Here is a 23,788-nt window from a genome sequence, read left to right on the forward strand (position 1 = left end):
CACTTAAGATAATAATCCACCAATAGCAAAAAAAAAACACCTGTCAGAGCAGCTAACAAATGTAACAAAAAACTTAAGAAATAAGTGCAGATCTTTTTTCTCGCAACTTTAAAAGTGTGCTTTATTAACAATTTCTAATCTGTTCCAGGGTACTACCTGCCCCAAAGATTCTCGCAAGGAGAATATTAACGACGGCGCAGCGTGGACTATCATTAGCACCGACAAAGCAGAGTACACATTTTATGAAGGCATGGGTCCTGTCCCAACACCAGTTAGCCCTGTCCCTGTTGTGGAAAGTCTGCAGGTAAACACAGATCAGACTTTGATTGGCACAGAATTCCAACCTGTAGATTTTGTTCATCATCCAGAGTGTGTGTTTTTTAAATTTATTTATTTATTTTTATCCATTTAGTTAAATGGTGGAGGAGATGTTGCCATGTTGGAGGTGACAGGACAGAACTTCACCCCTAACCTCCGAGTATGGTTTGGAGATGTGGAGGCAGAAACCATGTACAGGTAAAAGTGTTCGACAGTGTGTAGCAAAGGCTACGTTCACAAATCTTTTTGCCCACATGCGACCTGGATCTGATTTTATTTTTTTTTTCATGGCAGTCTGAACAACACAGATCCGATTTTTTCCAATCCGACCCAGGCCACTTGGCTATGTGGTCCTGAATCTGATACGCATCTGATCTTTTCAAATGCAACCTGTGTCTGAACGACCAGGTCGCTTTCATCCTACCTGAACACCATTATTAACTGACATAGCTCACTATTCTGCTTCTTGCTACACAGAAGCAGCAAGAAAAACAAACATGTGGCAGACGAAGATGCGGAGAGCAATATTTTTTTTAACAATCTTGAAAAGTTTGAGGTTTTAAGGTTTGGAAAGATCGCTAGATGCGCTCCAGCACTACATCCATGTTTACTTACGTAAACACAAAGCACGCTGGCTTGTGACGTCATTGCGTTCTCTACTGTGCATGCGGGACACTGAAGCTGTATGAATGCAGTTTACACAGGAGATCTCATACAAGTCGCATATATTTGGAAATGTGAACGGCAGCGCAAAAAAATCGTATTTCACAAAAAATTGGAATTGAGCATTTAGGCCTGCAGTGTGAATGTAGCCTTAGTATGTGTGTGGCCAAGTATTTGTTACCTTGTGAGGACAGTTTCCCAGTAATACCCTAATATTAATAGTAATAGTCAAATGTTCCCCATGAAGAAAAGTTGTATTATTGATTGAGTGTTAGGATTAGGTATGAGTTGGTATTTTCAATTCAAAATGTCAGTTAACAAAGCCTTGTTTTGGCTTAGAAAACATGAAAATGTTTACATGTTTTAGTCCCGTTCTTCCGGTTTAATTAGCAAATTAAGGATACATAAATCCTTAATTACACGTGTGCACACCTTTGTTTTCTAATGCAGATTCATTGTGTCTACTCATTCAGGTGTGGGGAAAGCATCCTCTGTGTGGTTCCAGATATCTCTGCCTTCAGGGAAGGTTGGCGCTGGGTTCTGCAGCCAGTTCAGGTTCCCGTCACTCTGGTCCGCAACGACGGGATAATCTATCCCACTGGCCTGACCTTTACCTACACCCCCGAGCCGGGGCCTCGCCCTCACTGCAGTGCCACCGGGATCATTCTTCGATCCAACGGCAATGCTTCCTTATCACCAGCATCTTCCTCTTCACCGTCATCCTCAGTGGGTGGACATGGGGATGGCCACGGAGCGAGCAACAGCAGTGATTCAGGCATATTGGCACTGACGTAGTCAGCAATTGTTTGTGGTTCTGCTCTGAATGACTGTCAGGAAAGGATGTGTAGATTTCCCAAAGAGCTTTTCTTGGAACTGTTAATCTGCACTGAATTCCAGAAGCTCTATATTTTTAGGGCCACTGTGAAAACAAGGAGTACTTAAGAGCTGGAAAAGGACGCGTTCATAGTAAAAGCTCTTAACTGACTTTGGCTTCAGCACCCTCTGGTGGAGAGTTATGGACATGAGCCCCACAGACTGCTATTCCAGATCCTCGTCTAAAAGACAGGGATTGTGCCTTCTAACGCTAACAGCTGGATTTGTTAAAATGTGTTTTTTACTCCTTTGGGTTTCAAAGATGTCTTCCTTCTGCTTTTTACCATTCAAATCTCACTTTTACTGAACAATCTTTTTAACTATTCTTAGAAAAGAAAGATATGTAAAGGTAACATAGTTGTTACAGTCTATAAAGACTTATGTTATTCAGATTCTATTTTATAAACTCTTAAGGTACATTTGACATGTGTTTTTTGTATGATACAATGTTTTTAATTTTGTTACCAAATAATGTGCTGTCTGTTATAATTCCTTCTTCCTGTTTTCTCTCAATGTGTCTGTTTCTTGTATTTCTTTAACCATCTTACTACAACTGAAGTCTCTTTACCGCACTGCTTATTGCATGTTTGCTGTCAATAATAAATATAACAATTTTATCTGGTAAATAATGAGCCTTTTGTGATGTAGTAGACCTGATGCCAGTATAGTGTTGAAGATATTTTCTTAAAATCAGCCCACAGCAGCCAACAGTAGCTTTAACTTTAAAACTGATCATAACTTGTCAGAATTTTAAGTATATTTTCTATAATGCTTCCAGTAAATATGTAGGTATGTTTATAGTTTTGTGTGCTATGTGAAGCAATATACCAGCCTTAAATATCTTGAATTCCACTGAGCGGTGCATTTACATTTCAGGTTAATTGCGAAATGATGCCATCTCTTATTAAAGTTACATGTGGAGTTAAGGTACTAAATTTTAAAATCTAATTTAAAATCTAATTTAACACAAATCTAAAACTTTTTTTTTCTCTTCAGGCAAATGTGTTTAGTTAAGGGGTGTGGTGTTTTGTTTTTTTTTTTTTGTTTTTTTTTTCAGACAGCAGAATTCAATGCAAGTCTTTTGCACCAAGAAGCAGCAACACACATGCAGATAATAACAGCATCCTTGTCACATTTAGGAAGTACTGTAGGTATGATGCTCTATTTCTAAAATGTCACTATTAAGTCTGAGAGAGAAAAGTTCCACCTCTGTTTTGTTTAGGGTATAATGGGGAAAATATGCTCTTTTCTTACATCAGTTGTTTTTTGGAACTCTGATTTTTCCTGGTCTGTTGCTACGAAGGCTATGCTCCTTTGTAAAGGCTTTCTAGAAACCCAAAGTCTTAAGAGACGGCTTTGTAAACCTTTATAGGTGTCATGACTTTATCAGCATAACATTTTGTTTGGTAAATGATCGGTAATAATTTTTAGCTCTTATATATTATTTTATGTTGCCCGACAGATTGAGTTTAACTGGTCTGTTTCCCTGCTTTGGCAGTGATCAGGCTGAATGTGTTGCAGCTGAAATTTAACTTAACTTTCAAAACAACTGGAGTTAATATTTGACACCATTTGTTTACTGTGCTTACTTTTGAAAGTATTAGATTAGATGTAAGTTTTTTTTTTTCTTAAATATCAATTCTTCCTATGAAACTCGGTTTTTATATTAATTTCATATAGCTTTTATATATTTTTAAGAAAAATTTTAGAGGACAGAGAAGGCAGAATAATTAATAAAAAAAAAATAGAAAGCCAGTGGGCATTGAGATACAGTGTTAGAATAAATAATGATGGCTGATTTTTATTTTGACAATCTGTGTGCAGAAGGATCCTGCTCAGGTTTTAATTTTCCACTACATCCAGTGACAACTGAAACAAGTGAACAATGAAATCATTGGTAATGTAGAAGGCAGCTATTCCAAAGTTGCATTTCTTAGTGAAATGATCAAAGTTAATTGTAGTAATTTGTCAGGATGATAACTATATTTTAGGAAAAAGGGGCAAAAAAATTGTCCTAGTAAATTGGTAATGATAAACAACTAATTAAAAATAAAACACTGTAGATTTATAGAAGAAAATGTTTTATGTGAATGTCATCAATGAATGAATTGAAGAGTACAGAAAACCCACAAATGGGCTATGTGCCTTTTTGCTGAGACTGTTTTTTTTTCCACTTCTCTGAGATATTTTACAGGTTTCTCTATTTAATTGGAAAAATATTTTCAATTTTTTTGTGCCAATTTGAAAAGTAAAAATATTTTCTGTATAACAATTTCTGCTGTTTTACCAACAATCTCTTAAAACTGGATTTCAAGAGAGGCATGTTTAGATCATATATCCATGCTTTCTCTTAAAACATAAATTTTACATTATTTTCAGACAAACCTGTGTGCAGCATGTTTGATTATTTGCACTCCTTATAAAACATTTATTCAATCAATTAATTTATGTTTATTGTCAACTACAATTTGCATTGTAATCGACTCGAGAATACAGTTTCAGTACAAACCGTTTATCACATACATGGAGGGGGGGGTTTACTGAGGCCATGCGTGCCAAAGAACGCTCAGTGAAATGGTCACATTTCCTGCTGATTTGTGTCTCATCCATTATTGTGTCCCAGCCATGTTAGGCTAGAATGTTCTGCATGGTTCTGAATACAGCACCGTTCTGGTTTAAAGTATGATAAGTCATGAGATTTAAGCTGAAACAGCCTCACCGTGTCACCAAGCCGGCAGATTTATCCCTCTGGGGTTTATGGAAGAAGAGCCTTCTTCTCGTGTTATGTAGTTTGTGTTCTTTCCCTAAATAGTACCAGAAAACATGGCCTCTGGTTTCTGTGTGGAGCGGTTAGGTTTCCCAGGCAGAGCAATTAAGAGATAAGTTATTCTTTGTGCAAGTTTATGTTTATGCATTTAGCAGACGCTTTTATCCAAAGCAATTTACAAAGTAGACACAATGTTACAGTTTTCATCAATATGACAATAAGAAGAAAGGCTAAAGGTTCAATAAGCTAATTCTTTTCAATGTGCTCATGATTGTTCCTACACAAACTAAAGGATTAGATCAAAATTAGTGTTAATTTACTACAATGCAGATTAGCTGATCACAGAGGCTGATAACTAGCCCAAGACTGAGAACTGTAATCTAAAAGAAAAAAATGCAACACCGTATTATGAAGCTTAGAAATACATAAAAGGGAATTGCAGGTGTTGCATTAACCTTCCCGTGTTAAATGCCTTCTGTGAAAGAAACGGTTGAATCGTTCCCACCCAGAGTCATTTTCTGATATAAAAGCAAAGTACTGTAAACAGCCGAATTTCTACTGTGATTGCTGTTTAGTGGAATTTCACCTCGCCTTTCTGGAAATTGTTTATGTGCAGGATGGATCAGAGGTGTTGCACTTCCTCCAACTTTTTTTCTTGTTTTCTCTGTCAAAGAATATCATCCAGTAAAAACAAAATTTAGGTTAAAAGCTGAATGAAATGGTGCTTGCATTTAACTGCTGTGAGATTTTAGAATAATGAGTAATGCTTTAGTCTTGGGCATTGCAGGAGTAGCAATGAGCTTCAGCCATCATATAAGCTATAATTATATAAATATATACACACAGGTATACAGAAGATGATTTTTTAATATACAGTGATTGCCAGACTTTGGGGACTCTTTATGACTAAAAACAAATTGAGTCCGAAAACGCAGCATTATGCCTATTTATTTCTTTATTCTAGAAGATTTTTAGCAACCTATAAAATCTATCTGAACTCAAGTGCACTAATTTATACACAAAATTCTTGTTAAACACCTCATTGGCCACTCATAACTTGGACATGCTCCACAGGGTAGAGGTCATATTTGCCTGACTATTTTTAAACTGGGACCTAGATTACTGGAGGTAATGTGACACCTGGTAACTGTGTTGTGTTTGTGTGCTTGTGAAGGCTGCTCTTGTCTTTCACTTTTTTTTATTTTTTTTTTAATGAAACATCTTATTTGAAATCGACAAATCACATAAATCTGGGTGATCAGACCGATCAAATTACATTTAAGTGTGATTGGAAATTGCAAGTGACGCATATGAACATCATTAATAGCTCAGTGAACAGCTGTACAAGCGCTTGCTAAGCCTCTAAACATAGGTCGACAGGCTGCAAACAGTACACTGTAAATACTGCTGGGTTATATCTAGAAACCTAAATGATGAGTTAATGCTGTTTGGGAGATTTAATCAAATTGATAAAAAACTGAGAAGAACAACATTTTAATAGAAATGATCAGATTACACAGAACCTTTTGTACAATACGACACAAGAGGATGGAAAAATGATTTACTGTCTAATGATTTTATCAGTTAATTGTGTAAATTTTTTTAGTAAACAAAAGTAGTCACAAGCTATGATAGCTCTGTTCAAACATCAGTGTTGGAATATAGAACAGCAAATAATCAATATATTTTCTATTATTCTTATGTGTTTTAACATTTACCATAGGTATCATTTTAAGCATTTCTGATTTTAATCCATAGATGAACTGATATTATCCATTGAAATTCTTTAGTTGGATTCCATTACTGCGTCATAGTCCAACCATGTTATAAGGCCAGGTTTAGTCTGTGCATAAAACAAGGGAAAGAATTTGAAATTTGAATGAAATTCATTCTTTGGACATTTCATGAAAACACTCTTCAAGAATGAAGAATGATACGCAAATGATAACTTTATCGCTGTATTTTCTTCTAAGGAAATGTCTGAACACCTCTGCCTTTCCAAATGGAAAACAGCCTCAAACAGCCTTTGTGTTAATCCAGTTATTAATTGTTAAGAAACATGTTATATATATATAAATAAAAATTAGGCTGCAGACCTACCTCATAGGTCAAAACAAACCCTGCTGAGCTAAATAAACACAACTTTAGACTGGTCCATATTTGACCCAGACACAGGTGTAATTTTCTTAAGGACTGGTGTGGACATGTCCCCACCAATGATTTCAATAGACTTTGGCACACAGCAATATGTGGGACATATTTCTAAATTAGATTTTGCTGCTTTTGAAGGAGGATAATCACTGATGTACCTAAAAGGGAAAACATCCAATCAATAAAAACCCAATTTTTCTGGATGAATTGATGGATGAATGAATGAAACTGTGTACATACTAGGGAGGCATGATACATTGCTGTTGGCATCAGAATCTGTTATTCCTCTTTTTTTTATATAAATTAATGTCGCACTACCCATAAATATAAATATCAATGTATTTGAGTTCTTTTGTGTTCTCAACAATAGGAAAGCATTCAATAAATATATGGTTTGGAAAATACAAACCCCATTGAAAGCGTTTGTTTCGAGTAACTGTAGGTCCATCAGCCACCACTCTTAGACTGACCCCACTAACTTTCATCACAAAGTTACACCCTTGGACCCAGAACTGGATTAAATAACCAAAATCGGGTAGTTCTTTTATATGTTTACTTAGCAGGTTTTACAGTTTACATCACTTAGTTGCAGGCCCAGACAGACTATTTCTGGCATGACAGAGCTATTTTGGATATATACTTCCTAGACTGGGGTGTTAAAGGGTCTGATTAATCCTACCATTATTGCAGTAAGATGATCAATAATAGATAACCACACATTATGGATGGCAATTAGGATTGGATATTTATCCCAGGACGCTCTGTTGCTGACTGCCAACTCCCTGGAACAACGTCACTGACAGGGTGGTAAGGAAGATTACAGCTTGAACTGGACCCCATTAGTTATAGGACACTGAAACCCAATACAGACTGGACAGGAATCTCAGAGAACATTGCAGCGTCCTTCAGCTCAACTCATTTTATTTAAATGAGGCGTTTTTTATTTTATTTTATTTTTTAAAATGTTTTTAGTGTTTTTTTTTAATCCTGGGTTTCTTGAGATGGATTACTTGTCAGGGATGTCTATTCTGAAAGAAAGCAGAATTTTATGAACATCATTTACTTTTTGTTTTGTTTTTTTCGCATAACCTTCCTTTTACTTTTAACATTGTATGTTATCTTTGTTCAAACCTTCCCATCTATTTTGGATAAGAATTATCCAGCTTGGCTTATTTCTCAAGTGTGCATCAGTATCACATCTCTCCTCTGGCTCTGCACCCGTAATAGAAACACGGATCGCTTTCGCAGACTTGACACTGTTGACTGCTGGGCGCTCGTTTCTCCTGCGTTATTGCGCCAACCTTTTGCATAACTTTCTGAACTTTCCACGATAATCTAAAAAAAAAAAAAAAAAGAGAGAGGGAAGAACGGGCTGAAATGCTCGCCGTCTCCATGGCTTTTCTTATTTTCCCCGCTGCGCTCCTCGTAGCCGCGCAAAGCGTCGGGGAGCTCCAAGGCCTCCACTCCCACGGAGGAAGCGCAGACTTCGAGCAACCAGGTAAGAAGAAGATGTTACTATTGAAGACAATGAAACATTATAACTGACATTGTTGGAGGTTTAGGCAAGGATGGCTATTTATCGATCCACTCAGCCATCTCTTCATAATAAAGGTAGGTCTATACACTAACATAACTTGGATGAAGTAGAATAGAATAAAATAGAGTAGAATATAATAGAATAGAGTAGAATAAAATAGAATAGACTTTAACAGAGTAGAATAGAATAGAGTAGAATAGAAGATAATAGAATAGAGTAAAATAGAATAGAATAGAGTAGAATAGAATATAATAGCATAGAGTAGAATGAAATAAAATAGAGTATAGAATTGGGGAGTTTTTCCTCTCCACTGTTGCTACAAGCATGCTTAGTGTGAGGGATTGCATTCGAATCAATTAGTTGACAGCTGGTTTTCCTTAGATAGAAAACTTTGAATTAATTTGACTGGATGATCTGGTTGAACTGTAAAGTGCCTTGAGATGACATGTGTTGTGAATTGGCAATATAGAAATAAACTGAATTGAATAGAACAGAATGGTGGTAAATAAAAACACAATATATAAAAAAGATTTTAAGAATGAAAAAAAAACTCCATATCATTAATAACTGGAAACAACTGTAAAATAAATATCCACATCATAAAAATGGCATGTTTAAAAAGGGCTTGGGCCCACTCTAATAATGTAATAACCGAATGATTTTGATAGCTATGAGGACTTGAATATTAAAAACATCAACTTGATGTCAAAAACATCTGAACCACAAAAGTTCATGATAACGGCAATATTTTAATTCCTTGATAAAATCATCTTCATAAACGTTGTATATTGTCACAGAGCTCCATTCATCAGTCTAAGAAAACAAGTTTCATGGATGCAAAGCACAGTGCCAATGAATATACTCCCTCACAGAGTGGCGACTAACGAACAATAACAAACAAAAAAAGAATTTGGTGGAAAACCTAAAAAGGCGGAAAAAAAATATTTGAATTGTCCATTGAAACAATTTACAATACAGTGGTTGCGCCACATCATCCTTTACAAGAATTAATTTCAGCCAGGTTAAAACATTTATCCATTTTCATAGTCCACAAGTCATTTATTCTCAGTCTTAATTAAGGCTAGGTAAAAAAATATTTATGTAATACCTTTATTCACAATTAAAAATAAGGATTATCAACTAAATGACCGTAAAGTTATTCTCTCCTGTCTGTTATCTTGCATATATTTAAATTTATCTTGACTTAATAAGAAAGAAATTGGCTCGATCACACGTATCATTGATGGAAGATAACTTTTTTTTTTTTTTTTAGAACATTTATAAATTTTAACTTTATTTTTCTATTTTAACCCTCTTACTGCCACTGAGGCAGCACAAACCAGATATGGCTGTAGTTTTTTCTCCCTTCAAACTCTAAGTATTCAGTAGAAAACCCAGTCATCCTGAATACCTGCCAAATATTTTAAAATATGAAGTTGGGTTGGACAAAAGGACTTATTTCCATTTTTCTAAAAAAACATAAAGTTCAGGTTATTAGGTAATGTATATACATATATAATGACCACGAAAACTGAACTAAAGAAACAAAGAAACCAAAAAAAAAATTACCAATAACTCCAAAATCGATCTGTCTTTGCTTTATTTTCATACACATTTGGAGGCACTTAGTATATTATACTGTGGCTCTTCTCTGTGAAATGTTTCTTATAGAAACTGTTTAAACTGTTTGTTCAGCATCAAAAAGACTGCAGTTAAAGTGAGCAGTATTGAGTTGAGTTCAGTTCAAAGCTTTGAATGTGAGCTTTTACTCATAAACACAACACTGTAATAATTTGAACCTAATTCCGCCTTAATATTAGGGCCCCTAGCCTTAGAGCATGCAAAGTGTCACTAAGTTAGGCCAAAATGCTCAACTCATAGCTTTGTCTGGAAGAGAAGCAGGACTAAGCCTTTAAACACAGGCCCAACTCTATCATCTATAAATGAAAGTGTTGATGGTAGCAGCCCACCTGATTTTTACCCCTAGAAATGGTGCCAAAGCCAAACAGGACCCGATAAAGCTAATATGATGAGAAAAAGTAGAGAGGACACAATGTAAGGGGGTCAACTAACACATACTGCAGAAAGGTAGAATAGAGCTAGATTGAAGCAAAACTATGAAAGTAGTCCCCATGTCCTCCAGCAGTCTAAGCCTACAACAGCATAACTACAGAGATAGCCCATGATAACCTGAACCACTCTAACAACAAGCTTTACCAAAAAGGGAGGTTTCAAGCCTAGTCATAAAAGTATAGGTTACTTGGTATTCTATTTTGTATACTCGGCACACTTTAAAATAAAATCTAGTTGTTAAAAAGAAAATGATGTTGGAAATAAATCATTTTAAACATTATTTTTGACAAACTGATTTTAACCTATTTTGCATGAACCATATTCAATACAGACGCAGAAATGTTATATAAAGTTTATGCCTGTTTTCAAGTTTATCAGATTGTATGGTGACTGATATGTAGTAATAAGTAAACTTACTATTTACCTGTTGAATGATAATAGCATGAAACAGAGATGATTTGTCCCCTGCTATTTTTCAATATAAGTCATCGTGTTAAAAAAAAAATAAAAAAAAATGGCAACAGGTAAAAAAATAGCTGCTAGGAACTAGCATTTTTTTTCCAAGTAGCTTTTTTTAATGAATTTTAAAAAACTGTGATGAACAAAGCTGGGCAAGTCTGTGTTCTCAAGGAAAAGAAACACATGACAGATAATGGGATTATTTTCTAATTTTAGGAAATCTTTACCAGAATTAAAAACAAATGAGGTGGATAGTTAACAAGAGCAGCCCTTAACGATGTCACATCTGTTAAATGGGGTAAAGTTCAGTAATAAAATTTTAAATACCGGTAATATTCCCTTATTTTTCAGATACAACTTTTTAACATAAATTTAACTGGTTTTGCTTAATACATTCTTATTGGAAATGAAACGTGCTGCATAACTGCTCATACCAATATGTATTTTAAAGCATTCTGAAGGTGAACATATAGCGTAGAGAGACAGTTCCAAGAGGTTTGTTGGGGCCAGCAGATGGTGGACTTCGCTGACAGACCTTAGATTTTCCACCCCGAGGTTCTGTGACAGAAGAATGTGTCACAGAAACAAAGCTCTGAATCAGTAGAATGATGGATATGCATCAGGAAAATGTGTGTCATGGACCCCATATGTTTCCATCTAAAACTGACCTGGAACAAGCTGTACAATTTAAAGCTTAATTACACCAGATTAATAAGCCATACAACTCAGAGGGGAATTATCACAATGCGCTCAAGTACACCTCACATTTTTCTAACATCTGTCTTTTATTCATAGTGGTTTTATCTGTAAATGTAAGCTATTTTGTCCTTGGTTTTAGTACAAATGTTGTAAGGTTAATCACAGAAGCAGCCTTCCTTATTTTGGAAGACGTGCGTTAGCATAAAAAAACATTAGGTTTTACATATAAGATAGCAAAATTTTGAATTTTGAATTCTCTATTAACCGACTGTCTGTAAACTGATTGTATTGATTATAGAGTTTGAGATAGAGATTGAGATAGATTTTACTGTTTCAAATAGCACCAACTGTGTTTTTTTTAAACAGTTGCTTTTTTTCTGTCAGAAAAAAAAACCCTTAAAAGAAAAGAATACAAAGTTGAGGCAGGGCTTGAGCTGGTTCAGTGCAAAGATAAAACTAATCTTGATAATAATAACTTCAAGTTCCAGTAGTGAAATTATATTTTCTAAAACAAAGCACTAAGTATGATAAAATAACAGTTAAAAAAACTGTTGACTTATGTGGATACCATGCCCATAGTGAAACATGTTGGTATCATCATGCTCTGGGTGATGCTATTCCTTTAGGGAATCAGGGAACATAGTGAGAGCTGACTTGAATATAGATACAACTAAGTAGAGGACAATTCTAGAACAGCACCTCCTAAAGCTTATGAAGTACCTGAGATAGATTATACATTTGCAGGTTCATAAATATTCTCTATTTGATCTGACTGAGCTTAAGTTATTGTGCAAAATGAGACAGCATGATGTAAAGTATACATTTGCTAAATTTGGAACAGGTTGCAAAAAACAAAATTCCTTCTTTTCTGCATTAAATAAAGAAAAATGGCAAGCTGCTGTCAATATGTTCTCTTACATCCATGTTTGGAGGGAACTGTTCACTGAAATGATGGGATTAATTAACAATAATATTAAAAATAATAAGTCTTTTTATATTTATTTAGACCCATGCCTGACTATATATCCACCATGTTTGAGTGAGGCTGATCGTTACAGCCTGGAGGCTCTGCGTAGCATCCACCAGATGATGGATGATGACCAAGATGGTGGGATCGAAGTGGAGGAGAGCATGGAGGTAAACACTGAGCTTTTTACAATATATTTAATCTTTGTTTATGTTTGTTTAAATTCTCTTTTTTCATAAGCCCTTGCATGTAAGAAAGCAGTAGTGTGAATCAGTACAACAACAGGTGTTGGCTGGAGGAGTCAAGTCCTCCTTCAAGGATAGCAACAGTCAACTTTTCTTTTGGCACAGTGACAAAATCGGTTTGCACTAATAGAATACTCCATTTCACTGACCTTTATCAGCAAATTGTAAAGAGTATAACTGTGCAGTTCATAAGCGTAGGTCATACTCCCGGTGGATAAATGCACCGTGAGTAAAAGCAAAGGGCTCTTCTTTCCCATTCCTTGTTGAAAAAACAATGAAACCTTGGTTTGTGCTTTTCATCATATCAGTTATTCCAAGAGGAGAAAAAAAGTAGTATTACATGTGTCATTAATGAAACTGCATTAATGTATAATCACTGAAAGATTGCTGAGATTTATGAGCTGTTGTTAAAAGGAAAGCCTACGTGTTTCATAAGGACAATACATTCCATATGTGCATTGACCCCCTGTACTGTAATAAGCATTTTAAATATCCAATAAATAGTAAAATATCTGAGAGTCTTTTTCTTTAGTGGTAAACCATGGACTTCTAAAATAATACAGTTGCCTGCCAGAGTGTAGTTTTTGGATACATAATCCCAGGGCTCAGGTTGCAGTTGGTATGGGGACATCAGTAGACAAGACACCGCCTGAAGTCCCAAAATTCTGTTAGCCGACATATAAAGAATGGATTTATGGTCAGAAACACATTCCAGCTGGTATGTGTGCTTCAACACACATACCAGCTGTAAACTTTTGCAACACACATTGATGCTTGTCAAGCTACAATATCTGGAAAAAACTGTTCAAAAGACTTCCTTAGACTAAAACCTGAGCACATGTGAAATTTCTTTATATACTGTTTTTTAGTTTATCAGATAATTCCCAATTTGCCTTAAAGATGCCTTTGCTTTTATTACTAAAAGTCTTTTTCAGCCATCTTCTTTCTGTTCTTACAGTTTATCATTGAAGACATGAAGCAGCAGCAGACCCACAAACATAGCAACCTGCACAGAGAAGACCAGCACATTACAGTGGAGGAACTCTGGAGGGGCTGGAAGTCATCTGAAGGTGTGGTAACATTGCATGTAAATACATCCGAAAGCTTCAAACATGTCTTTTAATTAACTCCTATCACTGATTTGGCAGTGCACAACTGGACACTAGATGATGTTCTGCGCTGGCTGAAAGACTTTGTCGAGCTGCCGCAGTATGAACGAAATTTTAAGGATTTTAAGGTTAACGGCAACACCCTTCCCAGGTAAGAAGAATAATGAATTACTTTGTGGTGAAACAAATGTGACTTTGTTTAAGATGAAACTGTCAGTAGTATAAAATCTTTGTGTTTCTTTGACAGACAAGGATAGTTAGCAAGCGTCTTAGGAGGAAATGTCACCAATGAAAACATATCAGTTTATGTCACGTTTTCATTTTTTGGAAGAAAAAAAAAACTAAACATGCCCAATGCACCATACACCTGTTTGTTTTGTGTTTTTGATAAGTGTTGAGCAGCTTTTGATCAGCTGATTGATCAAACTTAGAATAGGTTTTCTTAGACATTTGACACAATTCAAGAAACAGGAACCTTTACTCATAAAGAAAATACAATTTTTTTGTTTTGCTCTTTACCATAATTTAGTCTGACCTGAATAATATTTGTAGGATTGCAGCAAATGAGCCTTCGTTCCTGAGTACCCAGTTAAAGGTTCTGGACCAGAGAGACAAACAGAAGCTCAACATCAAAGCTTTGGATGTTGTGCTGTTTGGACCACCTACACGTATGAAATATTCCTTACTCTTCCTACAGTTACCATTTGGGGTGTACATTTGGTTTGGATTTTCATTAAAAAACTATTATCTATACCCTTTGGTGATGAATCAAATATTTTTATAATAAAATTCAGAACTTACTATCATTGTTTTCTATTCTATCATAGGCCCCCCTCATAACTATATGAAGGACCTGCTGCTGATTGTGTCAGTGGTGATGGGAATAGGCGGCTGCTGGTTTGCTCAGGCCCAAAATAAAGCCAGCAAGTTTCACGTCGCCAAAATGATGAAAGATTTAGAAAGTCTTCAGAGGGCAGAACAGAGCCTCATGGACCTACAGGAACAGTAACTATTTAATGTTATTCTTTCCTAAGTTACTTATAGTCTTATATTTTAATAATTTTGATCGTGTTAATCGAGGTAAAACCTTTGCTTTCTTCAGACTGGAGAGGGCTCAGGAAGAAAAACGAAATGTGGCGGTGGAAAAACAATACCTGGAGGAGAAGATGAGAGATGAGATTATTGGAGCTCAGGAAGAAGCTCATCGTCTTCATGAACTGAGACAGGGAGCCGTTAGTGAGCTCAGCCGCCTACGGTATGCAGAGGAAGAGCTGGAACAGGTAGATACATCACAAACAGGAGGAGAAACGTCATCTGCACTTTTTGAAAGTTGAATATTGCATGCTTTGTAGAAGTTAAAGGAAAAACAAGGTGCAGTTAAAGATTAAATTATGCATGGCATCCTGAACCTGCTAATCACAATACTACTATTAAGGAGCTCGGTTCAATAATCACTAAAGATGTCAAACAGAAGTAGTTTAATTAAGGCTGGGTGAGCTGACAAGCATGTGTGCAGATAAGGATAAATTGTAAATTAACAGAAATCTTTTTCTTTCTTTTTTTTCTGATACACTTCAACACAGTGTAATTACTGTATAAAATAATCTCAACTGTCAAACTGCCAAATTATTTGCTTCTGTCTATATGCTGCCGTTTGTTAATTTCTTATTGGCTGTAGTTATTTTTATTTTATTCCACCTAACCTGCTTCTACTGATGAACTAAAGACATTGCTTTTTTTAGCTTGAATACTTTTTGCATCAATCACCAACACCTGGCTGTTTCCCTAGAATGATATGTGCTAGTTTTCTCCACCTTTTAGCCTAACTATAAAAAGAACTGTTCCATCAATGGAGGTTTCAAATAACGACCGACCAACAATTAAAATGTGGTTGTTTTTAGCTTTCTTAATTTAGGAAGAATAACATTTGTTGCACAATTTTACCAGCAGATTACGAATCTAGTATTAACCAGTAAAGTGAGACCCAGAGCAGCTGTGGCTACAATGTAGCTCACCACCATCAATGTTTGAGTGTTTGTGTGAATGGGTGAATGACTTAATGTAGTGTAAAGCACTTTGGTCAAGTGTCCTGACTTGAAAAAATATTATTTATCAGTATCGGCCATTTACCATTTGACCCTTTAACACATTAGTTACAGCATTGTTTACACATAACATATCTTTGAAGAAACAACCAGGTGAAAACTGGAGGCAATTTAGATAGATAATATTTGAGCAGTTGAAGAATTGACTGGAATACAAATTTTAAAAGGAGCAATGATGTGGCACTGAGGGTGTTCTGTTTATGGAAAATAAAGAAGTTCTTTGCTAAGAACTAAAGAACCAACTCAAGCACAAACCCTTGTCCAGCAATGGAACTGATTTGGTGCTATACTTCTCTCAACCACAAAACTGGTACTTAAATTGGAAGGCATCAAAAGTCTGCTTGCCTTCTGTTTTGTAGTTGTCATGACCCGGATGACTGAGAATTTACACAGGCATGTTCTCTCTCAAGCTTAAAATGCTCCTGTCTTCTATTTCCTTCAGTCAGTTAAAAATAACCTTGGTAGTCATCCTGCTGTTTTCACCTAGCGGCATAAATATCAGCATAAAAAGAAAATACATTTTTAAGTCATTTCATTTTTATTTTGTTGCTTAATACATGCTCATCTTCAGTAGAGCAGCTGTCTCAGCCACGCCATAGAATATTTATAACATTCTTTTTTTAGTGCGGATGGCAGTAACTTTAAATGCAAAACTGTATAACAGTGTCCATCAATGCAATTACCAGTGATTTCTTCAGTTTCGCTCTCTTAAAAAGAAAGCTGAATGCATTGATATATACAGAATGAAGCACTACAGCAATTTATATATATGTGTAGTTTGCTGAAGTGTGACTAAGTACAGAATAGAAACCTGTCACCCAATATGTTGTTGATTAATCCCTATGATGAAGTGGTTAAAGTCTTGGTGATTGGGTTGCATCAGGAAAGGCATACCAAGTCTGTGAGCAAGTGGTGATGACTTTTTGAGGCGAACCCTGCAGCCAGTGTGACAAAAACAACCCAATATTTTGTTGAACCTTGATTGCTTATACATATCTTTAAGGGGAGTTCTTAGTGAGAAAGAACCCGACAAAAATTTGTTTTTGTCTTTTAAATGGTGTAAGAACTTAATATACCTTTTCTGGACAAAAGTCATGATATTTATGCTTTCCCTATGGCAACATTTGACAGAACTTTTGTCAGGGAGATTCCCTCATGATTTGATGCTAAGTCCCATATTCAACATAATATTGGCAAAATAGGATTTTTATTTTTTCCTTTGAGCACTGATGAGTTTTTTGTTTTTTTTTAACAGACAGAAAATGATTTTTCTCCAGATCTGCTTGATACACAATTTAGAAGTTGTCTACCACTCATCAAATACACTGATGTAGGATGCAGGAGTTTACCCTGCAACCAGAGGGTCGTTAATTTGACCCTCAGCACTTTCCGTTTAGGTTGTTATGTCCATGGATGAGACACTTCACCCACGTTGCCTACTGATGGTACACAGATGGCCTGGTGGTGCCTGTTTAGGGAAGCCTCTATTTTTTGCCTGTGTAGGAAGGGCAGCTTTACCTGCAATGTACTTTTCCATTTACATATTAGGGTAGAGTTGGCTCCAAAATTATAAAGTCTTAATAAGCTGCAAAAAAAATAAAAAATGCAGTTCAAAAATCACTAGCATGGAACAAATTTCTTTTAGAATGGATTTTTGATCACATTCTGATTTCAAACATTCTTTTAGGTTCGTGGAGCACTAAAGCAGGCTGAGAAGGAGATGATAGCCAGCTGGACTGTCTCAGGCGCCCTTCAGCAATGGCTTCAGCTTACACATGAGGTGGAGGTTAAGTACTACAATGTTAAAAAGCACAGCGCAGAGCTACAATTAGCAGCTGCCAAGGAAGAGGTAAGGCATAAAAAAAATGCATGTATGTTGAGTAAAATACTTAAGAATAAATACATTGTTTAATTAATAACTGATTACTTAACAACCAAACACAAATTTGCAAACTGTACCAGCACAGAGTTCCGTCACTTTCCTTGAACCTATCTTTTCCGCAGGCAGAGAGAATCAAGAGGAAGAGGAATTCTGTTCTGGGCACTTTCCAAATGGCCCACAGCTCTTCTCTTGACCACGTTGATCACAAGATCATGGAAGCAAAGTAAGGCAGACAGCTACATGAACAGCCTCTGCTTTTGAGTGTCAAAAATAATTTAAAAAATGTACTTTTGATAACCAAATACTTTGCACTCCCCACAGGCAGGCATTGTCTGAAGTAACAGCTTGCCTGCGAGAGCGCCTTCACCGCTGGCAGCAGATTGAGCTCCTCTGTGGTTTTCCCATTATGAGAAATCCTGGACTAACAAACCTCACAGCTCAACTCTACTCCGACACAACCGCAGTGGGGTTCCCGCGAGTATCACAGTCTTCCTGTTCATGTCACAGCTCTGTTCACGGCTCAATAGAAGATCTTTTAGATGAGCCTGCTGCTTCTATTATACCCCAGATGCCTGGTAAGTTACAACACTGATCACTAAACATTTGGACTTACTACAGTGAAATCTTTCTGATAGTATGAGTCGCCTCCTAATCCTTTTTTAATGACACCCGTTAACACTATTAATCAGTAACTCTGTGTATTCAGGGATCTAGACTTTGTGAAACTGCCAAACTGAAAATCAAACCCACAATTGAAATGGAGAAGAAAGGGAATTTAAAACACTTTGATTGTTGCATAGTATAATGTTTTTTTTTTTAGATAAGTTAAAAGATAAGTGAATTCTTATCATTTTCAACTCTAAGGAGACTAAAACAGTTGCTACCTGTGTAATAATATCTGAGTAAGTGGAAGATATGAACTGCATTAGTTGCATTTGGCCTCTTTCCCACAGTTCAAATTCCACCTATTAAGCGCTCTCCTCGTCTTCGCGGATCCACCATCTGTAGGGCACGTCGTCCTGGAGTTATCCCTCCACAACAGCCTTCCATGATTTCCTCAGATCCTGACCTCCTGATCCCTATCAGATCCCCTTACTCTTCCTATGATGAAGGAGATGAGCTTCACCATAAAACCCTTAAAAAACAGTAAGTCTCTATGCAACACAGTCTATAAACATTTTTGGGGTTTACCTTAAACATTACCCACAATATATATATATATATATATTTTTTTTTTTTTTTTTTGAGTGGCACTTTCCTTAAATCCGTTCTTTGCTTTCTCTTTTTTTCTTTCTGTCGTCAATAGAGATTCACAAGAGAAATTCTTAGACGCAGAGCTTATAACATCCTCAACTCACAGCAAAATGCTTTCTAGTCCTACGTCTCTTGATGCCTCATCTAGAAGATTCTATCATGATGAAGCTGAGCTCCTAGCAGACAGCCAAATGACTAAGCCTCTGTGTGAACAAGTAGAAGCTCTTTCTGAAATTTCACTTCCCAAAATGTCTGAGGGAGAGCTTGATACTCCTGTAGATGTGAATGTTCCTTGCAAGAAGATGACAAAAGACAAAACCGGTGGTTCTACTTTGGAAACCGCTTCTTGTAAGATCTCTAACCAGGACTCTCATGGAAATACTGCACCTAAGAAGATATCCAGACAGAAGAGTTTAGTTTCAATGGGTGCCGCATTAAAGCAGGGCATTTCTCATGATTTAGATGTAGAGATCTCACCTATAAAAACCGAGAAAGGTACTGCTGAGGATTTGATGGAGGTTCCTTTCAGGAGTCTTTACAAGGAAAGACATGACTTAGAGCCACTGGAGATGAAAAAGATTCTCCGGCCAGAGTTAGAAGCATCATCAGAAACACATAGGATAATGTCAAGGGATGTAGTTGAGACTTCCATAAATAGAAAGAAAATTAGAGAAGATGCTGAACGCCTGTTTGAATCTAGAAGAATTACAAGGAATTCAATGGGAATGTCCTTAGACACAGCCTCTAGGAAGCTTCCGTTGAATACAGGAGACCATCACTATGAACCGTCTCCAATGGCTGTACCAAAGGATAAAGTAGCTGAGACAGCTATAAAACCACAGAGGAAGATTTCTCGAGATGAACTGGAATATTTTTCAGACCCCAGAGAGACTATAGATGCCTTTAGGGATCCACAAGAGTTTAGTCTAGAGTCTTCAAAAGGCCAAGGAATAAAGAGAGATGAAGCTGAGATGTCTGCTGGTTCCTTAAGAAGGAGAATAGCTGGAATACCAAGAAGTGATACCAGTTCAACAGATGCCTTCACTGAAAACATCTCCTGGGATCGAGTTAATACTCCAGCTGATATGCATAAGCATCTAACCCTGAGGGAGGACTTTGGAGGATATGAATCAAGCTCTTTACCATGTCGTATTGGACAGCCAGATCTCATGCTAACATCCCAAGGTCCATGGCAGTCCTCCTCAGACCTCTATACTGCTGGTCCTCTGAGCCAACTTGTGTACGATGGAATCCTTGAGAAATCATGCAGCTCCATGGCCTCTCTGCATACATCTCTCTCAGCCTCTACTCCAAATCTTCCACAAGGCAGGCTGCCAGCTGACTTGGAGTCACCGCTTCCTCCTCCAAAAGCAGTTCACCCATCTCTTTTATCACTCCCTGATAGCGGAGATGAAAAGAACAAAGATAAGGATAAAAACAAGAAAACTCTAAAGCTGAAAAACCTTTTTAAAAAGAAAAATGAGTCAAACCCAGAAAAGTCTCACAGCGGTCTTCAGAAACTCTGACAACCTACAGTCTTTTTCCCCTAGCCTGAGGTTTATTTTCAGATATTAAAGCTTCGGCGTATGTTTGAGTTGATTTTCTGCCTAAGTAAGGTTATAAAATCCAGGGGGAAAAAAGTATTTTCTTTTGTACTATTAGATAGCCAACAATTGGTCCAGCTAAGGAACTACACAACCAACAGTACAGCAGCAGCAAACCAGTGAATTTCCATGTGGAACATCAGCACCAATCACAGATTCAACAAGGTTTTGTACTATTCTAGAAAAAAAAGTTACCTTTAATGTCACCTTCACATGACTGATTTCCTTTAGTTAAAAGCTCATCACATCCCGGAATTCAGGGACTTTGAGAATGGTTTAATCGTATTTGCAAATATGATGATTTTTGTTTAGAATTTTTAGGCTATTTTTTATTTCAAAGGAGTATACCACTGCATTGAAATGCTAGAAAAAAAAAAACAGAGTGGCTGCTGAAATTTTAATTTTGAAATTTATATTTGACATCAGTTTTATTCGCTTAACAAGTCTTACAGGCACATGATTACTAAAGGGCTCTAGATGTGTGACTTTTAAATGCTTTTGCTAATGTTTAAGTAATATATGACGCTTCTGCTTCTCTGTAAAACAGAGTAAATGTTTGAATTCAAAACAAATTTTAAATTATTTATTAAAGTGAATAGAAATTGTAATGATGCATTTGTTTAAAATGAGCAGTTTATATTGTGAATAACGCTATTTTAACCAAAGCAGTGAAGTTTTTAATGCAAAGAAAAAAAACTAATTCAAGTATTCAGTTTTAACTTGAATAGACACTAAGCACTTAGAATGAATGCGTTCTGAATTACAAAATCAACAGGAACATGCACTCAAAGTGGAATTTTGACTTTTCAAGTGAGGTGTTTTATCATGCATCTCACTGGGAATCCAATAAGTCTGACTTGCATATTAAAGGGGGCAGAACTGTAGTAATAAAATGCTTTTTTTTGTATTTCTCTAAATCAATGGCCCATATGGTAGTGTGCAGTGCTTATCTGTGAACATGTTTCTCTAGAACTAAAATACATATGATGTATATAAACCCTTTGGTTGGCTTATATTGCCAGTAACTGTAAGCGGTCAGTGAGCAAATGAGTTACAGATCCTACAGACTTTCCAACTTAAAGTCTTTCAGGGGAGTACGACATCATTCCTTATTCTGGTCTGAATCTTTCTACCACAAACTTATCTTATATCCAAAATGGCTGCTACATTTAAAATCCCGAGAAAACTACAGTAGTAGAAACTTATTTTTTTATGTCTGGAAGGGAGACTTCTAATAAATCTGTAGCACAAATAGAAATGCACAATGTTTCTACCATGCTTGAATACATAAAACTCAAAAGATTAAGTGGAAAAGTTACAGAAACTGAGTCCCAATTTGTCAAACATGTAGCATTTTATTCTTTTATTCTTTATTTACACAGTGTAGTCTCTTGAGACTCAATGTCTCATTTACAAGAAAGACCTTTTCAAACACATAAAGTTACAACTGTTTTCAACAGCAATTGCAGTTTTTCCAAAAAATCAAAATGGTCTTCTCTCTTTTTAAGGCAACTTTATTTAAAGGTTTCTAATAGTATTTTATCTGAAACAAACAAACAAACAAAAAATTATATATCTCTTTATTTTTTTATGTGGTTGAAGGTTTTCCTCTAACCAAGTTTAATGTGAGAAATATTTACCGGTATATAAAATATGCTATTTGAAATTTTCCATTCAGATGTGATATCTCATCTAAACCACAATATGTTACAGGAATAATAGGAAAAAATGGTTTTCTATAGAGAAACTAGCACTGACATCTATAACATTAAAAGAAGGCAATACTTGATGATAAAAATTTTACCTTAATCTGTTTGAAAACAAAGTCTGCAACTTTAAGGTCACTCATTGTTTGAGGGGTTCTTGTTCACTTTCATTTTGTGGGTGGGTAGACTTTACTCTGTTAAAAAAAAGTTTGATTATAATAGAAATAGACATATCACTTAGAATAAACAAGAGGAATGATTTAGCAATTGAGATTTGATCAACTTGGGTCAAAATCTCTTCAACGAATATCTTGTTTTACCTGTTGTCTCCACTAGAGGGCAGTCATGTTCATAGAAAACCAGACCAGGAACATTCTGTTGAGTACTCAGTGTTATTTAATCCTAAAGAGTCAAACTATGTTAAAAACGGTCAAAGGAAACAATGTGTGGATTTATGCACACAGAATAAAAGTACATACCAAAAAATCTTTACTGACCTGTGATAGCAAACAATTACTTTGAACAAAGTCTTAACTGATTGAATGTATAAGGAAAGCAGTAGCAGAATAGTTATCCTGAAGCTCACTCTTGTGTTTCTAAAACATTCTCTTACATTTAGATTAACTTTTTAGGCCACACTTAGCAGAGCTGTGCAGCAACTCACTGTAAGAATGAAGTGCATTTTATAGTTCGAAGAAAATATAACACATTAAATATTTACATATCAATGTACAGATTTTTTATTTATCTTTAGGAAGAAGAATTATGGAAACAGAGAGAAAAACTAGAAATCAACAATGTTGCATCGATCAAACAATATTTTTAAATACAAATATGTTTACTGGTGAAGGAAAAAGGCCATTCTACCCTACTTTTTTTCTACGCTTACCACCTAGTTTTACCAGCCTTAGGTGATTAGACTTCAGGGAGAATAGTCTTATTTCAACCTTTGAAAATTTGTCCCACTTCTCGCTTTCACCCGTGTTCACCTTTTTTTTTCAGCCCTATTATACTCATAGAATTCAGAGTCAATTCTGTCTGGATGAGCAAATAAAGTCCCATTGCTGCAAGGCAGTGCTAAATCATGATACTTCCACCTTCATGCTTTGCAGCTAGTATAAGGTTATTTTTCTGAAATGATTTGCAAAGCATGTCACCAGTTCTGGTCTCCTAATGGCTCAGTTTTAGACTCATTTGTCAATATAACAGTATTCCTGAAGTGCTGGTCTTCGTTCTCTTTCTGCCACACGTCAAGGTGGCTTTATGTTGATCTTAGAGAGAACAGAGTTCCTCTTTTGCACATAAAAGTTAAACTTGCACAGCCTTGTTCTAATTGTAAAACCATGCACTTTCACATAAACTTAAGTATTTAGTGA

General features: G+C 36.1%; 2 protein-coding genes across 2 annotated transcripts in view; both read left to right on the forward strand.

The window, feature by feature from the left end:
- Positions 1–2,499, forward strand: part of LOC107099483 (recombining binding protein suppressor of hairless-like) — a 9,287-nt gene extending 6,788 nt beyond the window's left edge. Inside the window, exons 9-11 of the mRNA XM_015397629.1 lie at positions 149–304; positions 413–516; positions 1,455–2,499. Coding sequence (XP_015253115.1) covers positions 149–304; positions 413–516; positions 1,455–1,776 — 582 coding nt within the window. The 3' untranslated portion in view covers positions 1,777–2,499. The remainder of the gene's footprint in view (positions 1–148; positions 305–412; positions 517–1,454) is intronic.
- Positions 2,500–8,124: 5,625 nt separating this feature from the next.
- LOC107099484 (stromal interaction molecule 2-like) lies at positions 8,125–22,265 on the forward strand. Its single transcript, XM_015397630.1, has 12 exons — positions 8,125–8,270; positions 12,547–12,677; positions 13,711–13,822; positions 13,901–14,012; positions 14,414–14,529; positions 14,689–14,866; positions 14,964–15,141; positions 17,654–17,815; positions 17,971–18,071; positions 18,170–18,423; positions 18,802–18,994; positions 19,155–22,265. The coding sequence occupies exons 1-12, from the start codon at positions 8,150–8,152 to the stop codon at positions 20,626–20,628; spliced, it is 3,132 nt and encodes a 1,043-aa protein (XP_015253116.1). The 5' UTR covers positions 8,125–8,149; the 3' UTR covers positions 20,629–22,265.
- The last annotated feature ends 1,523 nt before the right edge of the window (positions 22,266–23,788 follow it).

The sequence above is a fragment of the Cyprinodon variegatus genome, unplaced genomic scaffold (genome assembly GCF_000732505.1).
Source record: "Cyprinodon variegatus isolate N-32 unplaced genomic scaffold, C_variegatus-1.0 Scaffold876, whole genome shotgun sequence".
NCBI lineage: Eukaryota > Metazoa > Chordata > Actinopteri > Cyprinodontiformes > Cyprinodontidae > Cyprinodon > Cyprinodon variegatus.

Coding starts and splice junctions, on each gene's coding strand:
- LOC107099484 (XM_015397630.1), top strand. CDS start 8,150: ATGCTCGCCGTCTCCATGGCTTTTCTTATTTTCCCCGCTGCGCTCCTC. Junction 17,816..17,970: donor TAGCAGCTGCCAAGGAAGAG/GTAAGGCATAAA, acceptor TCTTTTCCGCAG/GCAGAGAGAATCAAGAGGAA. Junction 18,424..18,801: donor TATTATACCCCAGATGCCTG/GTAAGTTACAAC, acceptor TCTTTCCCACAG/TTCAAATTCCACCTATTAAG.